Consider the following 22,554-nt stretch of genomic DNA (forward strand, 5'->3'; position numbering starts at 1 on the left):
AGCTGCAATAAAGAGTATGAAATCACTACAGGACTCCGAGTATATTTCAGACATACCATGACACTTCTATATCATTTTCTTTTACAGATACAGAACAACGCTAATCCTTCAGTCTCTTGTAAGAACTGGAAAACCAATAAAACATCAAAAGGGCCATGGTAAGTCGAGTTCTTGAAACAATACAGAATCACAGAATTGTAGAGTTGCAAGCGACCCCAGGGGCCAATCCAGTCCAACCCCCTGCAAGGCAGGAATCTCAACTAAAGAGCATCCACCACAGAAGGCCCATCCAACCTCAGCTTAATATGAAAGAACGATGCTGGGCTCAAGGTGCAAAAAGGATTTGATTTCAAAAGATTTTCCAAAAATGGTAAAACTATTGAAAGGTTTGTGTACTAACTGCTCCTAACTTTTGAGTCTGATATATTGACTGCCCTCTGGGCAAGTTAGCTTCAACAATACTAACACCCAATCCATATTACTGAGATGGGAAGACCCCGTTCCGTCTCCCGTTTCAGAACCACGACTAGCAATGCAGCTGCTAGCACTAGCTGACGCAAAGTCCTGTAACAGTGCAGTTCCTGAATCCTAAGCCAAACCATTTACTAGAGAGAGGCCCTTCAGTTGCGCTAACCTGATGTTGGCACAGCCAAACCAGACAAGAACCACCATTTCCATCCTGTCAGCCGTGTTAAGTTGGCAGGACTTTTGAGGGCAGTGGTGGTTCCACCACTCTGAACAACTCCTGGGCTGTTAGGGTTGCTATGCCCCTAAAATAAACACCTGAAAACCAATGAAGTGAAAAGGTGAACTCAATTGTTCAAGCAGAATTTGATCATACTGGGAAACCTGAGAAATACCATCAACACATCACAAGGAATAGACTTTAATTTTAAGATAATTTAATGTGTTGGCTGTTCATGCTCCAATTAACTCTGGCTACAATCCCATGCACATCTACCTGCGAGTAAACCCCACTGAATACAGTGAGACTTATTTCCGAGTAAGCATGCACAGAATTGCAGTCATGCTGCGATACAACACACTGAACAAAGCTTGCATGGCCATAACCAGATAAAAAAAATTTGAGGGACAAAATCCCTGACCCAGACCTTTTAAATATGCATACCACACGTTTTCATGCACATATTGTGAATGTTAATACTGTGTGCTTTATAATTGTTTTATACTTGCAAATAGCTTAGAAACCATCTTGACAATTATGGGGGATATAAATTGATAGTAACGTTTTCTCTCAAACATATGTCAAAAGTGGCCAGACAGGTGCAGTCAACCACAATGAAGAATGTTCAACAATGTCTGAAATTCTTTGCAGTAGAGAGAACAGTCTTCTTCTCTCTTTGGTGGTCAAGCTAGATGAGAACATTCCAGTGCTCTTTAAAAGGAATGAGGCCAGTGATCACCTGCCTTGAAATGATTCCCATGACAGGACTGTAAGACTTACTTGATATTTTATAACTTAGGTAACCCAGGGTGCTTCATGATGGAGTTAATGGTGGGGAGAAAACACTGAGTGCCAATGATGGCTATCTGCTTTAAATGTGGCTTATGATATAGTCAGTACAGTGGTACCTCGGGTTACATATGCTTCAGGTTACATACGCTTCAGGTTACAGACTCCGCTACCCCAGAAATAGTACCTCAGGTTAAGAATTTTGCTTCAGGATGAGAACAGAAATTGCGCAGCGGCAGCGGGAGGCCCCATTAGCTAAAGTGGTGCTTCAGGTTAAGAACAGTTTCAGGTTAAGAACAGACCTCCAGAACGAATTAAGTACTTAACCCCAGGTACCACTGTAAAGCCAACGCAGAACCTAAGCAAAGTTTTCTTTAGCTGCCGGTGTCATCTTGATCAACTGACTACAGGCAAACTGTTTTAGGCGTGACAGATATGAGCAGAGTACTGAACCCGGAATTGACCTGAAAACGTCATCAAATATGTCCCTAAAAGGGTGGGGCAGGCGCAGAACAGAGTGTTTCAATTGCACAATTCCATGCAAGTGTGCAATGATTCGGAACACAAACACACACGCCCCAATCTGGGGTTGCCTGTAGTGGCTTCCTAAGACTACTTGGCAATCTCAAAGCAGCTGTCTTTGGTTCACAAAACTGTAACTGTGTGCCTCACAGTAACAACTTCCAAGGAGGGGTGTTTTTAATCATCTTCAGAACATACAGGCAGCAACTGTTTTAGGTGCATGTGATATGGGCACGACTGCGCAGACACACATCGCGCCAAACCCGGAAGCGACCCAAAAATGTCATGAAAAGGGGTGGAACAAGGCCAGGGCAGAGCAGGGTCTTTGCAGGTTTTCTCAATGGTGTTTCAAATATGTGTGATTTCATTTAGACGTGTGGTGCCTTGCAATGTAACCCCTGCATAAATTGGGAGTTGCCTGTATTCCAAAGGACTTTAATCACTGTACCTTTCTTTCGGTGCCTTTCACTGTCCTGAAATGGCCAGGTTCTGGATTCAGGATGAGAAAAAGAACAACAGAACCTTTCACCCCTCACCTAAGCCAAAATTTCCTACAGGCACATGGTCCTGAGCTACTTTGTTAAAGGTAAAGGTAAAGGTAAAGGGACCCCTGACCATTAGGTCCCATAATTGGCCTACTCTGGGGTTGCGGCGCTCATCTCGCTTTATTGGCCGAGGGAGCCGGCGTACAGCTTCCGCGTCATGTGGCCAGCATGACTAAGCCGCTTCTGGCGAACCAGAGCAGCACACAGAAACGCCATTTACCTTCCTGCCAGAGCGGTACCTATTTATCTACTTGCACTTTGACATGCTTTCGAACTGCTAGGTTGGTAGGAGCAGGGACCGAGCAATGGGAGCATACCCCGTCGCGAGGATTCAAACCGCCGACCTTCGGATCGGCAAGTCCTAGGCTCTGTGGTTTAACTCACAGCACCACCCGCGTCCCTGAGCTGTACCAATTTATTCCAGATTCTATTGCGGCTTCATGTACATAAGTGGATTTTCGCTTTCTATAAAACAATGGGGCATCCCACATCCTCATGGGAGCCATGGGAGTAAAGCTCAGGTCAGGGTGCGGATGTCATAAAAAAATGACATATTTAGGCTGAAATCCTATACTACACATTTTCATCAAGGAGATAACCTATGTATTCTTCATTGCCTGCACCCAAATATTCTGTAGTTTATTAAGAATCTTCTAAGTTTACAAGAAAATTGCAAGAAGTTTTGCTAAGTTTGGCAAAATATGAAAATTGTGGAGGTGATGACTATATGACAAAATCCTGTCCCTTCCCCATTCCCCACCCTGGCACATGAAGAATCTATTTATTAAATGTATACCCTGTCTTCATTTAATTCAGGGCTGTGTAGGTTTGCCAAGAAGTCTCGTATCTGGGCACTGACCAGAGAAATGCCTAATTCGTTTTAACATGCATCTTTAGACCAGTATGGAAACTACTCCAACCATCCTAAAACTTACTGTAGTTTCTTCTTAAATGACAAGAAATAAAAGTTTCCTTTGGGTTAATCTTACATTCAGGTTGTGTCAGCTAAAGTAATGCAAATGATTCGGGGTCAAATTCTGAAAGGCTTTCCTTAGTCCACTGCATTTGGTAGAATTTTGCAGGGGTAAGCACTTAAAAAAGGAAAAAAACTTAAGGGGGGGAACCCTTGAGCTAAAGGCCAGCAGGTTTAGCTCTTCACTATCTAAAAGAAAAATAAACACGGTTGGTCTTTGATCTCCCAAAAACCTAACACTGCAAGAAGACAAATATGAGGGGAAAGCTCAGAACAATACTACTTCAGGTCACAAAGCCCAGAAGGAAAGGGAGAAAAGGCTTTACTGGTATTGCTATTTGCTGTCTCCCCTCAAATGACTGTTCTAATTTCCTGTAGAACACATGGAAAGTAAATCTGGATTAAAGTGGAATTGTGTTACTCAAATTTCTAGTTAGCTCAATATATAAAAGAAGGGAAGTCTTTCATGGACCTGGAAGTGTTAAATAGATTGCACGTCTATCTTAGCTTAAGTCTCCTTAGATGCCCAGTACCTGTTTGTCTTCAGTTTTGCAGCTTAATAATTGGCTGTAACTTTAACCACTGGCAAAGTGGAATTTACCGTAAGTCTAACCAGGTGTCATCTAGTTACTGCTTTCAACGTGTAACTGAAATTGTCCTATTCTTGTACTATTCTCCACTTTAAGTGATTACTTAGCAAATTCCTGATACGCTTCCCTGCTTGGGACATAGAAAAAGAGTAAATTATTAAAGAAAGATTAAGGGAAGTACAAAAACCGAGCACCATTTATTCAAAAATACATCACCGATAAAGATTCTCTAGTTAAATGATATTTAATTTGCTGTCAACCTATTAAAAGACTTGCAAACAGCTTCTTTATCTTCTTCTGGGGAAAACCCCCATAAAATTAGACAAATAGTTTATAACCTTTTGCTATACTTATTTTGAGTAAGAGGGAATCTGAGCTGCTATTCTTAACACCCACCAATGTTCTAAACAATTTTAAAAGAATTAAGGAGAAATCTAAACAATACTGACTATTAATGACAGAAATATTACCCTAGTACTCGATACTCTTGAATAAAGCAAATACAAAATAGTTATCACTACAATGAGAGCAAATTGTAAAAATTACTACATTTATTCAACACAAAATGGTAGTATTTATTAAAATTTTATGCTGCTTAATATAAAAAAATTATCTAAGACATTTACATAAAAACTGTGAAAATACAACAACATTCAATCTAATTTCCTAAAAGCTGGGAAAAAGTAAAATGATACATCACAACTAAAAGTTAGCAGGATACAAAACAATAAATTTAAACATTTAATATCCTTTATATCCTTTCCCCCTGTTGAGTTAGATCCTTCATCCTTGATCAAAATCAAATCTCCACTACAGACTTTCCACAAGAGTACAGGACATAGCCCAGTGCATAGCAGTTTATTTGGCTCAAGGCTTACTAAAAGCCCTTTATAATATAATTTTTTTTCCTGTACTAGAATGGAACAGCACAACTCCAGAGAACATAATGGGCTGGTTCAAACAGAACTGGAAACTATGGCTTCCTGCTATGTGAAAGAGTTGTAGACTCATGAATAACCCCACACCAGAAGACGAAATTGGAAATCTACTTCCAATTTTATCAAACCATGACCAAGCCAGTATCAAACCATTGTTTTGGATTCCAGCTTGTTCACAAACCCATAGGTTAAGCAAACTATGGTTCAACTCATTTGGATGCAAGGAAGGGCTGTGAAGAGTTTACCGCTGGAAGTGGTGGCTACTCATTCAGAGATTCAGATGTTCTATCATCTGAGTAAATACAAACCAGACAACCCTGGCTGTCTGTGGCATTGGCACTATCACAGTAGGGATTTTTAGTTACAGACTTAATTTACAAGCTGTGTGCTGCTATCCCTAGTTATTTACTGAGATAAGCATACCTGAGATAACAATAGCCCATTAACTATCTTCCACAGAATGCTATTCCAACAACCATAGATGCCGGAGGTTCTGTACACTAACACCCCCCACAAAGATGGGCTACTAGGGATACTAGCCTTGATGCTGCCACAGCACATCTGGATAGCATGCTTTCCCACTGTGTCCTCACCCGCCATTATTTATGAGTAGGGTTATAGGGTTTTAAGTTAAATGCATTGCAATTGGCACCAAACATGGTTCCACCGTGCCAACAATTCATTTCCCAGTACCTCATGTTTACCGGAGATATGCTTGGCATCATCTAAGATCAGTGGTTCTCAACCTGTGGGTCCACAGATGTTGTTGAACTACAACTCCCATCACCCCTAGCTAGCAAGGCCAGAGCTCAGGGATGATGGGAGTTGTAATCCAACAACATCTGGGGACCCACAGGTTGAGAACCGCTGATCTAGACCCATCATCTAGGTTCCACCAGAATTCAACCCATCCTCAACCTGAGCTTGGAACAATCTCTTCAGCAAGTTAATTTTCCAAGCACCATGATGCAGTTATGAGGACAACCATCACCTAATACCATAAACTTACTAACCACCAGTGCTTTTCTTTTCAGGGGATAGTCAAGGGCACATCTTTATGTTGTGTGGCACTTACTGTAACGACTTCATGGTGAGTACTTGCACCTATTTTTCTAGGGGGGGGGAGCACTGCTAACCACCACACATCAGCTTGTTTTCAACTAACTCAAATGTGCATCACACAATCCATCAACTACAGTCATGCTCTACAACACAACTACATTTGTTACAGCTCATCAGACAAGAGCTAGAACAACAGCAGGGTGTCTTAAAACTGCAGTAGTCACCCAATTAAGTTAAGAATCTGATTGAGAAGCTCAGACTGGTGCTCAAGAGAAAACAATTGTGACAGGTCCAGAAGAGAAATTGACAAAACATTTCATGTCAATCACAGGCCCCAGCCAAAATGTAACTACAACCCATTCAGAGTGATACTTCTCCTTCAAATGCCTTGGGGAGGAGACCAGCTCTCATTCACAGACTGGCCCCTAGTCTAAAATGGCTACTCACCTACAACTATTTAACAAAGATGCAAACCCAGGAACTAAGCTCTGGAACAAACTCGGAGGCAGACTCTGTTCCCATATTTATTCAGGTAACGCTATGACAATACATGGTAACATCTGCCATACTATCACGAGGTTCATTCACCTGATCAACACCCAATGTGTCCACATATGCAATCGCCTGCCATGATGCCTACATAAATAAAACAAGCCAATGTTTCAACAGAAGCTAATAAATCGGTACAATTCTGAAATGACTTAATTAAGAGCTTCTGTCTTCCAGAAGGAGAATATTTCAGTCTCCCCTTAAAGGGCACTCTGCTGCTGACTTGAAAGTCAACATGGTTCAACAAGATGACTTTAAAGAGAGGCTCACATTCAAAACTGCTGAAGGAGAATTTGTCAGGAAGTTCTAGCCTAGATGGATCATTCAAAATTATAGTTCACAACAGCTGTTGAATTAGGATAACATAGCTAAATGTTTAACATTGCTGTTGGGAATGCCATTGTGAATGGGTCAGTCTGATTTTTTATCTTGTATACCAGAAGTTGGCAGTTAGTGTACTGAGATCTCTTGATAGCTTTCTGGGTAGATAATGTACAAATTTCCGATTTCCAATTATTTAACATGAACAACACAAAAGCTTTCCTGATTTGAGGAAGGGGGTGAGGAGTGGATTTTTGTGTGAGCCTTATAGGGTGGTACTCAATTATCTTTTATGAGTAGGCCCACTGAAATTAATGGATTTGTGTTAGCAATGTTCATTCACTTCAATAGGTCTACTCTGAGTGTAATTGTTGCATGGGGTGGAGGGGAGGAGATGAGAAGATTCAGTAGCAAGGGAGGGACAAAGGTTCCACGCACACACCAGTCCCTTACCTCCCTGGCACCTTCACTGAAGAGGACTCAGGGCTGCCAGCCTTGAATCTGAGGTTTTTTGTACTGTACGTACATTACTGTACTGTACTTACATTTTGTACTGTACTCTCTGGAAGAAGGTCCAGAGAGAGGAAAGGTAAAAGGCACCCTGTTCTTTTTCTCCCTTCTAAAACATCCCTGCATAGTACAAAGAGATTTGTTCTAAAGAACATACTTTCCCCACCACAACCAATGCTTCCCCCAGACAATTTGTTAGGAGCCAGGCTAATTTCCTCTTTCCTTACTACTACTGCACTACTTTCTCTCTCAATTGCCACCACAACATTCTGAGCATCCTGCAAACTCACAGGTCACGGGAACCTCTTAGAAAGTTTAACATTTTGTTTTCCTTTTAATTCACAAACTGACTTCTGTATCCATATGTATCCTCCCTACTATTATTATTTTTATTGATTTTTTTTTTTTACTGATATTCCACTTGCAAAATATACAAACTTAAACTGCATAACAGCATGCAACCTACATGAGTGTAGGTAACATAAACAAAAGAAAAAATGAAATAAAAGTCTTACGTTTTATAAACTGGATGAAGAGAGAAAAGAGATGGAACAGTTACAATAACAGTATTGTAATTATTTTAGTTACACGTATCCTTTAGACTGGCAAACACAGGTAAGTAACATTGTAAGCATGTCAGTGATTTGGTTTTACATACATTTTTGTTTTCATCTTTGAATAACTGGCCAGAAACAATCAAATTAACAAGGGGGGGGGGAGAGATAAAGTAAAGTATATACACCACACTACATTCATTGTAAAAAAAACTACAGGTCCTGCTCTGCCATATATGTAATTCAGCTGAATGTTTTCCTGCTTTGCGTTATACAGAATGGTGTAATATCGAATACTTGGCATCTACACGACAAAAGCTTATATATGTTTATACTTCTCAGAGTCAAATTCTGCTCTTAACCATGAATAAGAGACAACTTAGGGACTAGCTCCTCTGGACAGAATCCAGATGGGATTTGCATTTAATTAGGAATTCCAGATTCTCACCATGGTTCCCACTTCTGAAAATGGAGCATTTTTCAGAGCATGTCATACCTAACTCATGCCTGGTTTAAAAAATGCCTTTAAGGAGGTCGGAGGTCAGATTCCAGGCGATGTCCACGGGGGTCTCGGACAACAGGTTCCCATATGACGGACTCTGCATATGTGGGCCAGCCACAGGTGGAAGACAGCATGCATTACTTGTTAATCTGTCTTTTTTATAGGGATTAAAGAGACCGATTTCGGAAACCTTTGCTAATTAGGCTTACTAAGGCAGAAATGGTTCCCTTTGTTTTGAGCGACGCCAACAGATTTGTGACAGATAAAAGTGGCACTTTGAAAGAATCATAGAATCGTAGAGATGGACGGGACCATGAGGTTCACCTAGTCTAACCCCTTGAATGCAGGAATCTTTCACCCAACACAGGGCTCAAACCCATGACCCTGAGATTAAGAGTCTCAGGCTCTACTGACTGAGGTATCCCGTGATCACACACACAGAGAGAGAGAATATTGCAATAAGTTGCACTGGAGATTCAAAGGTCTAACAGAAGTTAAGCTAGGTACAGTATAAGCTAGCAGGTGACACTTATGAACTCTGACTCCCTTGCTTTACATAATTGATTGTGCGCGGTATGTTATGGTTCACAGTTTGGCAATTTGTAATGTTATAGGTAAAGGTAAAGGAACCCCTGACCATTAGGTTCAGTTGTGGCCGACTCTGGGGTTGTGGCGCTCATCTCGCTCTATAGGCCAAGGCGTTTGTCCGCAGACAGCTTCTACGTCATGTGGCCAGCATGACTAAGCAGTTTCTGGTGAACCAGACCAGCACACGGAAACACCATTTACCTTCCCGCTGGAGCGGTACCTATTTATCTACTTGCACTTTGACATGCTTTCGAACCGCTAGGTTGGCAGGAGCTGGGACCATGCAACGGGAGCTCACCCCGTTGCGGGGATTCGAACCGCCGACCTTCTGATCGGCAAGTCCTAGGCTCTGTGGTTTAACCCACAGCGCCACCTGCGTCCCATTTGTAATGTTATAGCCTTTAGTTAATAATAAATAATAGTAATAGTAATAACAGCAACAACAACAATTTTATTATTTATGCCGCGCTCATCTGCATCTGTCTGGATTTCCCCAGCCACTCTGGGCAGCTTGCAACATATATAAAACCACAGAAAAACATCAAACATTAAAAACTTCCCTATACAGATGTATTCCAGAAGTCGTGCAGTTGTTTATCTCTACAACATCTGACAGGAGGGCATTCCGCAGGGTGGGTGCCACTGCCGAAAAGGCCCTCTCTGACTGGTTCCCTGTAACTTCACTTTTCACAGTGAGAGAACCGCCAGAAGACCCTCTTAAACTCATTGGCATATACTTGTGTAATTAATAAAATTGTGGTAGACTGCACAAAAAATGTCCCATTTCTTTTTTCTCTTTTGCCACTTTTAATTTTTGTGTTAGTTTTTCCAGCAGTGCTGCCTGCCATACAACGTTATACTACTGCTCTGTGTTGTAAAGATTTCCAGGGTCTGCCTATGGTTCCTTATTTGTGATTTGCTCCGTGTCCTGACCATATAAATTGAGTAACGCCAAGCCAAGGGCCATAGGAATTATCTGTGCCATAATCAGTGATCTCTCTCCAAATATATGCTTCCAAAGTTTTTCTACTCTCTGGCACACTCCTGACACAGGGCACTCCCATCCAAAGTAGAAAATGTTGGTACATAGCTATACTAGAGCATCCTGCCCATGGGACAGCTATTTGGTTTTATATAGGATAGATGCCTAGGAGTTAAATACCATCCCGTGTACAATCTTGAAAGTTCTTTCCCTGGTTGTTGCTGAAAGAACTTATATGATGCTTTTGGCCATTGTTTATTCTGTTCCTCTTCTTCTATGCCATTCCAGTTTGAATTCCCACCAACTTTTCAAAGTTTGTTGAGGACAGAATTGTGATTCTATAATTTATCTACATATAAATGAGATCACACCCTTTATCATTGTGTTTTCTCCCATGACTATTTTCTCATATGCCGTTAATTGTCTCATAGCTTTTTTTAAAAAAAATCTGTACATTTGTTAAGGAGGATCTTAATTGGTGCCCCAATAGCCATGAAATTTGAACATTCTCCAGTTGAGTTTATAACTCAAATTACTGTCAGCGGCTGTCCTCCTTTGTAATATGCCTTTTTAAAAAATACAACTGTTTTTCTTTCCCCACAGCCACATTGTAAGATCTATACTTATTTTCAAAAAGCAGGTGGCAATGAAGTGAAATTAAAGGAGAAAGACCCAACGCTAAGACCTTTGCCCATTATATTCAAATTATAAATGTTGTATGCCAGTGGTTTTCAACTAGTGTGCTGTGACACCCTGGGGTGCCTTGAATGATGGTCGGGGTGCTGCGGGCAACACTGGCCTCTGTCCTGCTTTCCTTCCTTCCCTCCCTCCTCTGACACCCTCTCATGTCTCTGCCTCCCAAAGGCTTGCACAGCTATTTGTTGCAGCAGCCCTGGCTACAAGCTCCCCAGGCAAATGGTGCCTCTGGGGCTGGCCAGGGGGTGCTGGTTGCCAGGAGCTTTGAGAGGCTGCCAGCTGTGCAGGCAAGGGGTGACAAAACTGACCCCCCACAGGGGTACCGCAGAAATAATGTACAGTGGAACAAGGGAGCCATGGACTCAAAAAGGTTGAAAACCTCTGTTGTAAGCATTTCATGTTCATGTAAACATGAACAGATCCGTAAACCAATGTTTCCTATGTTCCTAGCTTACTCAGCAAACTTTGTGGTCGAGCAAGAATTTGAACCCAGGCCTCTGAAGGAGCATCTCCACCCGCACTCCAGCCCAGACACTGAGGTCCAGCTCTGAGGGCTTTCTGGTGGTTCAAGCAGTGAGGTTACAGGGAACCAGGCAGAGGGCCTTCTCGGTAGTGGTACCTGCCCTGTGGAACGCCCTCCCATCAGATGTCAAGTAAATAAACAAATATCTGACTTTTAGACGACATGTGAATGCAGCCCTGTTTAGGAAAGTTTTTAATGTTTGATGTTTTATCGTGTTTTTGATATTCTGTTGGGAGCCACCCAGAGTAGCTGGAGAATCCCAGCCAGATGGGTAGGGTATGAATAATAAATTACATTATTATTATTATTATTATTAATTATTATTATCATCATCATCATTGGTCTAAATCCAGCACTATAACCACTACACCATACTGGCGATAAATATCACAGACTTACTACCCCCCGCCAATCACACATGCACATACCAAGAATGTTGCATTTGGTATAATATATTAACATGGCTTAAACCTACATAATGTGTCTCTGAGGCCTGACGCGATGCTCAGAGCCCAGAATTTTCCACACAAGTAAGGTTTGGGAATGAAAATGCCCTCTCAGCAGTGTTAGGGGGAGAGGGGAGGGGGCCCTGAAAATTCAAAGACATGCCAGCCCTTCCTTGGCTCCAGACATTAATGAAAATAATAACTGCAAGGAATTAGCTTCCTGCCCATGTTGACCTTCTCAGTGGGACCTTTTGCAGGTATCTGCTTCCCCCCCTCGGAAAGAGGGTGCTGTTAGCAGCAGTTGCTGTATAATTACTTACTTGATTCCTTCTAAGGAGCTTAGGCTAAGAGTTGAGCAAAGAAAGCAGATTAACAGTTTGAATGCACCCACACAATCAACACACACACACACACTGGCTGGAGGGGGCACTCCCCAGGCCTACAGATGTGCCCCAAGAAATCTAGTCCTAATCCTGCTTCAACAATGGGGTTTTCATTAATTGTAAGGTAATTACGCTTTGCTTGTGCGGGAGGCCAGAGAGGGAGAGGGGCAGGGAGGAAGGGGCTGCCATTACAAGGTGGGAATGAGGCTGGGGGAGATAGAGCGCCTCCATCCTCAACAGTCAGATTAGTACCAGGGGATGAAGAGGAGGAGGAGGAGGTGTGGTGATGCGGCCAAAGGCTCTGCCAGTCACATGCTTCCCGCAGTTGCCTAGCAACAGCAAAGCTCAGAGAAAAAGTTCTCTCCTGCAACTTCAAATCTGCCAGGGAGAGCCTGACCGATGGGAAGGGGGCTTATTATTCTGCTTTGGACAAAAACAACCACCGTTCTTTGCTTTGCAAAAAGGAAACGCGCAAACACAACCCATCCAGCGTACAAATTTGCACAAATTTCCCTCCAATACATACATACATACATTTGTATATGTATATGTATAATGTACCGGTATATATTTCATTGCAACTAAAAATCGCGCGCGCGCACCGGTCCAAAGCCACCCCACTGCAAGACGATGGTAAGCGGATGCACCTTGCAGCAGCAAAAAAACAAAACCACCCTCACGGCCCTCGTGCGCGCGCGATTTAGAGTTGAAATGAATCTATGCCCAAATTGCAAAGCCAACCAACGGCCGTCCGCACGAGCGACTAGCACCAGCTCGGCCCGCAACAGTTACAAAACTGTTGAGATGATGAACTCGCGAACACAAACGCGGGCTGGCTGAGCGCGCGCGGGGCGGGGGGCGGGTCCGGGTGCGAATTCGGAGCGCCTTTGAGCGAGCGCGCTTGTGAGGAAAATCCCTCCTCGGCGATGGAAGAAGCTGGAGCCCGCTTCTTTGTCGCTTGTCAAGCGCGTCCACTGTTGGGAGGGAGAAAGTTATTTTCCATAGAGGACCCGCTAGGTGGAAAAAACTAAAGGAGAGCAAGCCCCCTCCCCCCCCACCACCCTCAGTCCTCTTTCTCCCCTCCACCATAAAGACAGGGAGAGAACTTGCCTGCCCCCTCCCTTAAAAAAAAAACACTTAAAAGTTGTGGGGTTCCCCCTGGAGCTGCAAAGGCGCGGGGGGGGGGCTTACCTTGGCAGGCAGCTTGCAAGATGCATGCAGCGAGCAAGGCGAGCACTTGGCAGGCAGCGGCTGCTCCGCCGTCCAGGCGCCGTCGAGGTCCCATCTGCGCGGGGATGCTTGCAGGGAGCCCACGGGCTTGGCGAGGAAGGCGCGCTTCTGCAAGCACCTCTGGGGCTGCCCTCCCTCTGTCTGCCTCTCTCTCTCCCCGCCCGCCCTGTCTTTCCCGATCCCGCTAGTTGCAGAAGAAAGGCGCGCTCGTCAGCTGAGGCATCGCTTGGCCTCGACGCTCCCACCCTCTCCAGACATTGCATAAAGCTCTTTATACCCGCCGGCCCCGGAACTAGCATGAGGCATTTGCTCCAGGCCCGGGAAGCCCGGGCAGCGCTTGCCCCTCCCTTCAATTGCACTTTGCAACCGGGGCGCGCGGAGATGCAACTTTGCAAGCGAAACTTCCAAGTCGCTTCCTGCAGGGTCCCTGGCCTTTGCAGCAGGAGCGAGATGGGGCAAGAATCACGACCCAACAATACTGAGCAAGTTTCAAGTGGGACTTTTTCGCGAGGAGCTGCTCCCCTCAAAGAAAGCTTGTCAAGGGTGGGGGTGAAGGCAAGATTTTTTTGGAGGGGGGCATTTCAAATGGGAGAGTTTTAATTTCATTCCAGCCATCATCATAATTCCTTATACAACAGCTGCAATATTTTATTTGTGTTGACACATTAAATGATTTATAAAACTACAGGTAAGGATCTCAAACTATACCAGTAAGGTTTTGGAACACAGAAATAAAGAAAACCATCAATTCTCACATAATTCCAAATTATAGAATTTGGTATTTGAATGATTGATTGTATTATAAATTGGTATTGTTATAATGAGGCTATTATTGGATTATAACTGAAAATTAATTTTAAAAATTATAAAAAGAAATTGGAGAGTTTTCTTTTAAAAGTATGAAATGCTTTATAAATGGTTCCCAAGTGGCAGCTGGGCAGCTAGCCGGCCTTAGAGGGGTGCTTAAAATGTGTGATACAGCCCCAACACGAATACCCCATACAAAGTACTGTTATGTTAATGTTATTGTTTCAGTGGACCTTCATCTATGGGTTCAGTGACATGTTTTCCCAACGTACATTGTCTTCAGATGACTAAATTTGCTTCTGTTATGCCCACCTGCACATTTTCAAACCAGCTGTATTATTCCCAAATCTGTCCTGGTGTGACCTGTGTCATTTCTCTCTCCCCCCCCCCCCCATTCCACATTTTCCATCTCTCTCCCCCTGCACACACACATGCCCCAACATGATGAATAGGGAATAACTAAATAGCCCTAGAGCTATGGAAGAAAGGGTAGCTGAAGCCAAGCAGTTTTGAGAAACCTAAAATGAATGTGCATCCTTGCACAGTCAAGTACGGAGAATGCTGGTTCTTGTGAATTCAGAATGTACATCTTCATTAACAGATAGGATTACGTACTCCGATGTTATTATTGTTTTAAGGAAAGAGCTCTCCAGGACTGTAGTAGTTATAAGTTATTGTTGTGAAAGGCTGTTGCAACAATTGGTGTCACTGTCCACGGGCGTAGCCGGGATTTTTGTTGGGGCGAGCAAGCTTTTGTGGAGGGGGTGCCAGAACCTCACATTTATGTTGTTTTTATTGATGGGGGCAACTGCCCCCCCCCTTGGCTATGCTCATGTCACTGACAGTTTTTCATTAGTGATCCTCAGGTGTTTGCAAAAATTTCAGGGATTACTGTGGAGGGTGGGGATGCAGTTTAGTGGTAGAACAGTGCTTTGTTTGCAGACGGTTCAAGGTTCAATCCCTGGCACTTCCAGAGAGACCTCTGTGAGACACTTTGAGGCTTAGCTGATATACATCAACCCAGAGGGTAGGATTCTAAACTCTCAATTGTGGATTGTGGCCCATACTTAATATATAGCACATCAAAAATATGCATGCACCCTGGTAACTACTACTGAATCAGATTAGTTTACTATGAAAATAAAACAAATGTATGTAGTTACTACAGTTATTAAAAATGAATCTCTGTTTTGGTGGATATTTGGTTGTGTTCCCCCCTCCCCACGGCCATCAGTTGTTAAAATCTTAATGATTTATGCTGGTCTTCAGAACATAATGGAAATGGTCTTACTAAACTCTTATTGCTGACTGTTTTTACTATTGTAATGTGTTGTCGTGATTTTAGAATTGTAATGTCAGTGGTGCTTGTGTGTTGTAATTTATGGAGCTTGTTAGCCACCCTGGGCTCTCTTGTGAGGAAGGGTGGGATACAACACAGTGTGCATCACCCACAGAGTATCAAACACAATGGGAAACATTCTTTCTGAGTCTCAGGTGTTTCCTGTTAATACAAGGTGTGGGGTGGCTGTCAAAACTAGAAACTAATTTCCAGCCCAGAAACCCTTTCCTCTGGAGTTTGTTACTCATTGAATTACTCCAAGATCACACTCAAATTAAGTAGATCGTAGACTGCAGCTGGCATGAGCAAGTGATTGAGATCTACATTATGGCTGTCAACCTAGTTCATGCCTGCAGGCATCTTGAGTTCTTCTCTGCATGATTACTGTACGCTTGTTGATTGGCAGCTCTAGCCTATGTGCAGCATTATGAAAGTTCTGCACAACTCTGCTGTGTTTTTTCCGTCCTCCCTGCCCCATCTCTTCCTATCCCACTAGTTGCAGAAGAAAGGCACGCTCATCGGCTGAGGCTTCAAGTTTTCTATATACACCCACCCTCCAGACATTGCATAAAGCTCTTTATACCTGCCGGCCCCAGGCACAAGCATGACACATGTTGCTCTTCTTTGGTGACCCATTCATACATGCAATGTCACAGCCATCCGGTTGCATCTAACCTTAGCTGAATTTAGTTCTTAAACAATTACATTCTCCTGTGGTTAAGATCGCAGAAGGGAAGGGCGTCTGTTGCCAAGACTTGTTTTTTGTTGTCTGATGTAGAGAGGTATGTAACCTCGGGTTACATACTCTTCAGGTTACATACGCTTAAGGTTACAGACTCCGCTAACCCAGAAATAGTGCTTCAGGTTAAGAACTTTGCTTCAGGATGAGAACAGAAATTGTGCTCCAGCGGCACAGCAGCACCAGGAGGCCCCATTAGCTAAAGTGGTGCTTCAGGTTAAGAACAGTTTCAGGTTAAGAACAGACCTCCGGAACGAATTAAGTACTTAACCCGAGGTACCACTGTATATCCTTTAGAACATCCAAATTTCTTACCAAGGCTTTAAAAATTCATGTAATAAAACTGAAAGGGGAAATGGGAAATGATTTATTCTGTAAAGGTTGTGGAGTAGAAAGGCAAACCACTATTATGAGCAGTATTATTGTTATTTTTATGTGCGTAATGGCTGCTCGCTAAACACAATAAATCAAACTGAACTGAATTTAGTTCTGGTTGAAATCAGTAGGACTTGACCTAGTTGTTACTAACTTCATTCAGCTAACCTAGTCTGGTTCCAGCCTATCAAGTGATTAACACGCATGTGTGAACCTGCCCATATTCAGCGAAGCACAAGACAGTTAATTATTTCTCTTCCTTTTTTACATGCACATCTAAATACAGAAGCCTTGGATGGTAAATATTATTTAAATATCCTTAATTCTTCTGGTTAAATGTATATACAACTTAGGAATTTTTGTTTTGTGTTTTGGTTAACTGAGCTTGACACTCCAAACCTTCAGTTCAGTGCACCGGAATAAGGTCTGTTCTATGAAGGAAACAGTTGCAGATGACTGTAATTTGATGTCACCATGTGGAAGACAGACCTCCTGGCCCAGGAAAATAAAGGGCAGACGTGTTACAGAACGTCACAATTTGGGTATGCATTAAATTTTGGCAAAAAGTGGTACATTTATTAATCAACAACAGAAATGCCGCCTTTACAGCGACACAACTTGCTGAAACCTTAAAAATTGCTGAGGTGTGTGCATTTTTAACCTAAATCTGAGAACTCTGACCGAAATAGGATGCCTCTGCTAATACGTGCTCCAAAGAGTAATACTTGGTTATATTACTTTTTATGATTCCTTATGCTCTCGGGCCATATCCAGGGCTGTTAACTTTGGGGGGGGGGAAGGTTCACACGATCGAACTTCCCTGCTGGATGTTCCAAACGCAAGGAAGAGTCCATGCAAAATTATATCCTTTCAAATGTCAAGACAGCTGGGAACTGTTGGTTATTTACTGGAGGGCCCTTGTCTCTCAAAATCCCAGACTCCCTCTTCTTTCTGCCTTGATCGCACCCTCAAGGACTCTCTAATAACCTCTCAGGCGTTTCCATTAGAGCAGGGAGAAGGGAAAGCAGAAGGGAAAAGAGCAAGAGTGTGCAAGGTTTTCAGCAGGGGTTGTGATTTATGCAGGTTCAGGGCTGCTTGGGTAGTGGTACGACACAGCACCGGGGTCAAGCCACAAGAAACACTGGGGGCAGATCAGAATATTCAATGAGCTTCCTGGCACCTCTGAATCACAAAGAAGGGATCAGATCTCTCCATCACAAGATCTAGAGCTGCTGAGAGGGGAAGGGGAGGAGGAGGGAGGGAGGGGCTCTCCAAATCTCTCTCTGCCTGCCGGCCTGTCTCCATTCTCTACAGGCCAACAGCTCCTGAAACATTCCTTTCTGCCCCAAGGGCTTTATTCCCCCTGCTATTGTTGTTTGCTTTGTCTTGCAGGGTTGCCACTGGAATTCTTGTCATGGTTTCACAGCAAGGCACAGGCGGCTGGAGGGGTAAGCTGGCCAGACCAAAGCAGCTGCAATGCGAGTCTTAACAACAACAAGAAAAATCCTAAATCAGGGGTGGGGAGAGGCAGGAATCCATTGACAGCAGCCAATCTTGCCCACCCCCGTTGATCCCCAAAGAAAAAAAAGTTGCAATGGTCACAGGTTGGCTACATGGAACCTGGCAGGTGAGCATGGCCAGAGAAGTCCCAAGTTGCCCACTTTGCACGAGCACGTGGGTTTTAAGGAAGGGGTTATTATTTTTACATGACCCGGGAAATTGAAGATCTGAATTCTTGAAAGACTCGCCGTTAAGAATAATAGAATTGTATGGCAGTATGGTCGCATAAAATCAAAGAGCTGTAGAGTTGGATGGGTTATCTAGTCCAACCCCCTGCGATGCAGGAATCCCAACTAAATAATCTGTGACAGGTGCCATTCAACCTCTGCTTAAAGATCTCCAAGAAAGGAGAGTCCACAATCTTCCAAGGGAGACCGTTCCGGTGTCAAACAGCTCTTGCTGTCAGAAAGTTTTTCCTGGTGTTTAGTCAGAATATCCTTTCTTGTAACTTAAAGCCATTGAAGTCTCTGCGGGAGCTGGTGATCTTACCTGGGAAATGGGGAAGGCTGTCTTTAGGTGACCCGGAAAAACTGCAGACAAACGCCAGCTCCCTTGGCCTGTAAAGCGAGATGAGCGCTGCAACCGTTTGCGACTGGACTTAACTGTCAGGGGTCCTTTAACTTTACCTTTATAGGACAAGAGAGGTGCACAGGATTCCAAACACGGCAGTGAGAGGAGTATGCTGTGTGTTTAGGAATGTGATGCCTGCTTGCTAGCTTTTCTGCAACATCTGAAGGCCACGTTGAAAAAGAAAAAAGATTTCTCTCCCTTCTCCTTTGCAGGCTGTTGAAAGGAAATGGAATGTTCCCTGGCCATGTGCTGTGTGGCGTCCTCTGAGCGCATGTCACTCAAAGGCAAATTAAAAGGCAGTGTAAATATTCTTTGGCAAAGATCAAATAAGCATACAAGTGTAATGCCATTTTTTTTCGCATTAGAAAGTTGCAGAAAATGTGTTCCAGTTTTATTTCAGCACATGAATACATCTATTGGATTAGATGACCCTCAGGGTCCCTTCCAATTCTACAGTTCTATGATTGTATGAAAACAGCTTGTTAGTACAGTCAAGAGTCAGAGGATGGTTTTCTAGGAATGATTTTATCCAGATACCAATAGCTCCTGTCTTCTGGAATAAACCTGTCTTGGAAGGGAACAGGGATGGAATTGTGATTCAAGGTACCTCTTTGAGAGAACAAGCAACATTATATTGTAATTTTATGTTGTGAACTGCTCTGAGATCTATGAACATAGGGTAGTGTACAATTTGATAAATTAAAAATTATATATATGTACCTGTACATTAAAACACACTATAATCCGTTTAATGAAGACACCAGCTACAAAATTATTGGATACATGGCTACGGTACTTACAATTTCTTACTTCTTAAAAAAAAAAATAGAAGTAACATTCAACATTAAGTTAACATCAATCTGGGTCTTAAGTCATAATTTTTTTTAAAAAAACAACCTCAAATTATTTTAATAGCATCTTCACCTTTAATACGATGGTGAACATGAATTGGTCCGATAAATGTATTGCCCCAATTGTTCTGTGGAGTCAATACCTTTGCCAAAAATCTGACCTCAGTGAAGTGTATCGGGAAGGGAAATGATACTTCTGATAATCTGAGAAGATATGAAATGATTTGGACTGTTTCCCCAGTTTGGGAAATGTTTGTTTTTGCACTTCGTTAGTTATCAGAAAAGCTGATAGTGCCTTCCTGTTCGGAGTAGTTGCGCAATCTTCTGGTAAATCAAACACTTGACCTGGCCACTAAGGTTAAAAATTTGAATTCAGACCAGAGTTCACTTTGTGTGTCAAAACGAATCAAGCTTTTGAGATAGAGGCGTCTTGAAATTCAGAGAGGATAAATGATTAAAGAGGGACAGAAAATTATGGCAAAAGCCAAACTCCAGTTTCCTAAATAGGTAAAGTGTACAAATGAAAATGGGGAAATAATTGTTACTTGCTGCAATAAGCTACATCCACAGTCAAGTCTTGGGAAAACTCAAAGCTTTTATGAAAAGGGGGAAAAAAAATTGCACCTTACCTGACCGCTAACATAAACCTTCACTTAGTGGTACAACACCAGCTTTGGACACAAAAGATCCCAGGTTAAATCCCCAGCATTACTGTATTTTTCGCTCTATAGGATGCATCCGACCATGGGACGCACCTTGTTTTAGAGGGGGAGAACAAGGGGAAAAAATTCTCCGCCTCTTTGTGCAGCGCCCCTTCAGCGAAGCGGCAGGAGAAAAAGAGCCCCTTCCATTTCTCCTCCTGCTTAGTTGAAGGGGCGCTGCGCCTTAGCTGAAGGGGCACCTACCCTTCAGCGAAAGGAACCCGAAGCCTCCAGAGTGCACCTGGAGGCTTCAGGTGGCTATCTTCGAAGCCTGAAGAGCAAAAGGGGTTGGTGCGCACTGACCCTTCTCACTCTCCAGGCTTCAGGGAAAGCAACGTGAAGCCTCTGGAGCACGGAGGGAGCGCTCCCTCTCTGCTTCGGAGGCTTTGCGTTGCTATTGCTGAAGCCAAGGAACCTGCATTCGCTCCATAGGATGCACACACATTTCCCCTTAATTTTTGGAGGGGGGAAAGTGCGTCCTATAGAGCGAAAAATACAATACATAGAATTGTAGAGTTGGAAGGGACCTCGAGGATCATCTAGTCCAACCCTCTGCAACATAGGAATATGCAGCTGTCCCATATGGGGATCGAACCTGCAACCTTGGCATTACCAGCACCACGCTCTAACCTACTGAGCTGCCCACTAGCACCCTAGGTAAGGCTGTACAAATTAAAATCCTGCTCTCTGGAATCCCAGGCAGTACTGATAGTTCTGAACTAGACAGAACAGCAGTCTGACTCAGTATGAGGCTTTGTGTCCCTATGATTCTAAATACAGAAAGTTCAAAGAAAAAGTACAGGCAGCATCCATTAGCCTGACAATGCAACAGAGCAGCTGAAGAGTTATTCATCCATTTTTCTATAGCAAAGCATCAGTGCCACACAACATTGCATATTTCTCCCCCCCAAATTTTCTTTGGGAATGCACAATGGTCCTTGCCATTATGAGAATAAGCAGCAGCAAGCCTTGGGCTTTCCTTTACGCCCTAGGAAAGATTTGGTGCTTCTGTTTGTCTCAAACCACATTTTCTCTCTCATTCAAACATGGCAAACATTGGTTTGGGGAAACTACAAGCCTCCCTTCAGAGGTTCATGTGTCAGACTAGGACTTTGAGTTCCTTGGAGGGGAAAAGTGGGGTATAGATGCAATAAATCAATAAATGATATAAGGTGGGAGTGGGGCTGTGCCAGTTAGACTCACTAACATTGCACCCTCCAGCTTCCCCCTTGGCAGCTGCATCTATAGTACAAGAATTTGCCCCAGGGAAGTCCTTGCACTATTCCCTGGGTAGTAGGGCAAAGTGAAGCATGCAACACTGGGCACAAGGTAATTGGTGTGGCCCGTATCCTGCACTGTATCAATGTGTGAGCAATATTTCGGAAGACGGCTAGTGTTTATCCAAAAGCCAGGACCCCAAACCTGGAGCAGACTGTCATTTGGGACCCTGATTTGACCAGATGCTCTCAGGTAAAAATGCACAATATGGTTTGCTGCCAATTAGCAGCAGTGCCCAAGCTTTATTGCTCTCCGTTGCAAACTCACAGAATTGCCACCCAAACAATGTTTTGTTTTGCTTACGTTGCTTTATAAAGCGTCACATATATTGATGATGTAATGATGCTAACATATCGGGGAATTTTCTCATTAATATCATTCACTCCCATTTCAGGATTACTGAGTGTAACAAAGCCTTGTGCTGCAGTCCATTTGAGCACTAAGGCATGGCTAATATTATTTTCCTGTTAATTACTTTTATAATGTATTTTCTAAGTAATTTATTTTATGTGCAGAATAATAGCAGCAGATAAAACATCTGTGAACCCAGTACCATTTCATCTGGTGTTAGGAAGCAGTACATTTTTGTATCAGTTGCAAACTACTGGGGGGTCCCTCCAGATTGTCGCCCCACACCCCCGATATGTTCTGCAACATGCCATTGACAATGTTGCAGAATGCATTTGTGGCTGGATTTCTGAACAGTCCCACACAACACTCTGCCTTAAAGTGACCTTTCTCACACTTACAATTTATAGTGGTATAGTTGCATTATTATTATTATTATTATTATTATTATTATTATTATTATTATCCTTCATCATGATTATCCAGTTAGTACAGTGGTACCTCAGGTTACATACTCTTCAGGTTACATACGCTTTAGGTTACAGACTCTGCTAACCTAGAAATAGTACCTCGGGTTAAGAACTTTGCTTCAGGATGA

General features: G+C 43.1%; 1 protein-coding gene across 1 annotated transcript in view; it reads right to left on the reverse strand.

Annotated features, from left to right (window-relative positions):
- Window positions 1-13,716, reverse strand: part of LRP2 (LDL receptor related protein 2) — a 140,686-nt gene extending 126,970 nt beyond the window's left edge. The window contains exon 1 of the mRNA XM_083495707.1: window positions 13,350-13,716. Within this exon, the coding sequence (XP_083351833.1) occupies window positions 13,350-13,443 (94 nt within the window). The 5' untranslated portion in view covers window positions 13,444-13,716. The remainder of the gene's footprint in view (window positions 1-13,349) is intronic.
- Window positions 13,717-22,554: the final 8,838 nt, after the last annotated feature.

This window comes from Podarcis liolepis (assembly GCF_965112155.1).
Source record: "Podarcis liolepis genome assembly, chromosome: 1".
In the NCBI taxonomy this organism is placed as follows: domain Eukaryota; kingdom Metazoa; phylum Chordata; class Lepidosauria; order Squamata; family Lacertidae; genus Podarcis; species Podarcis liolepis.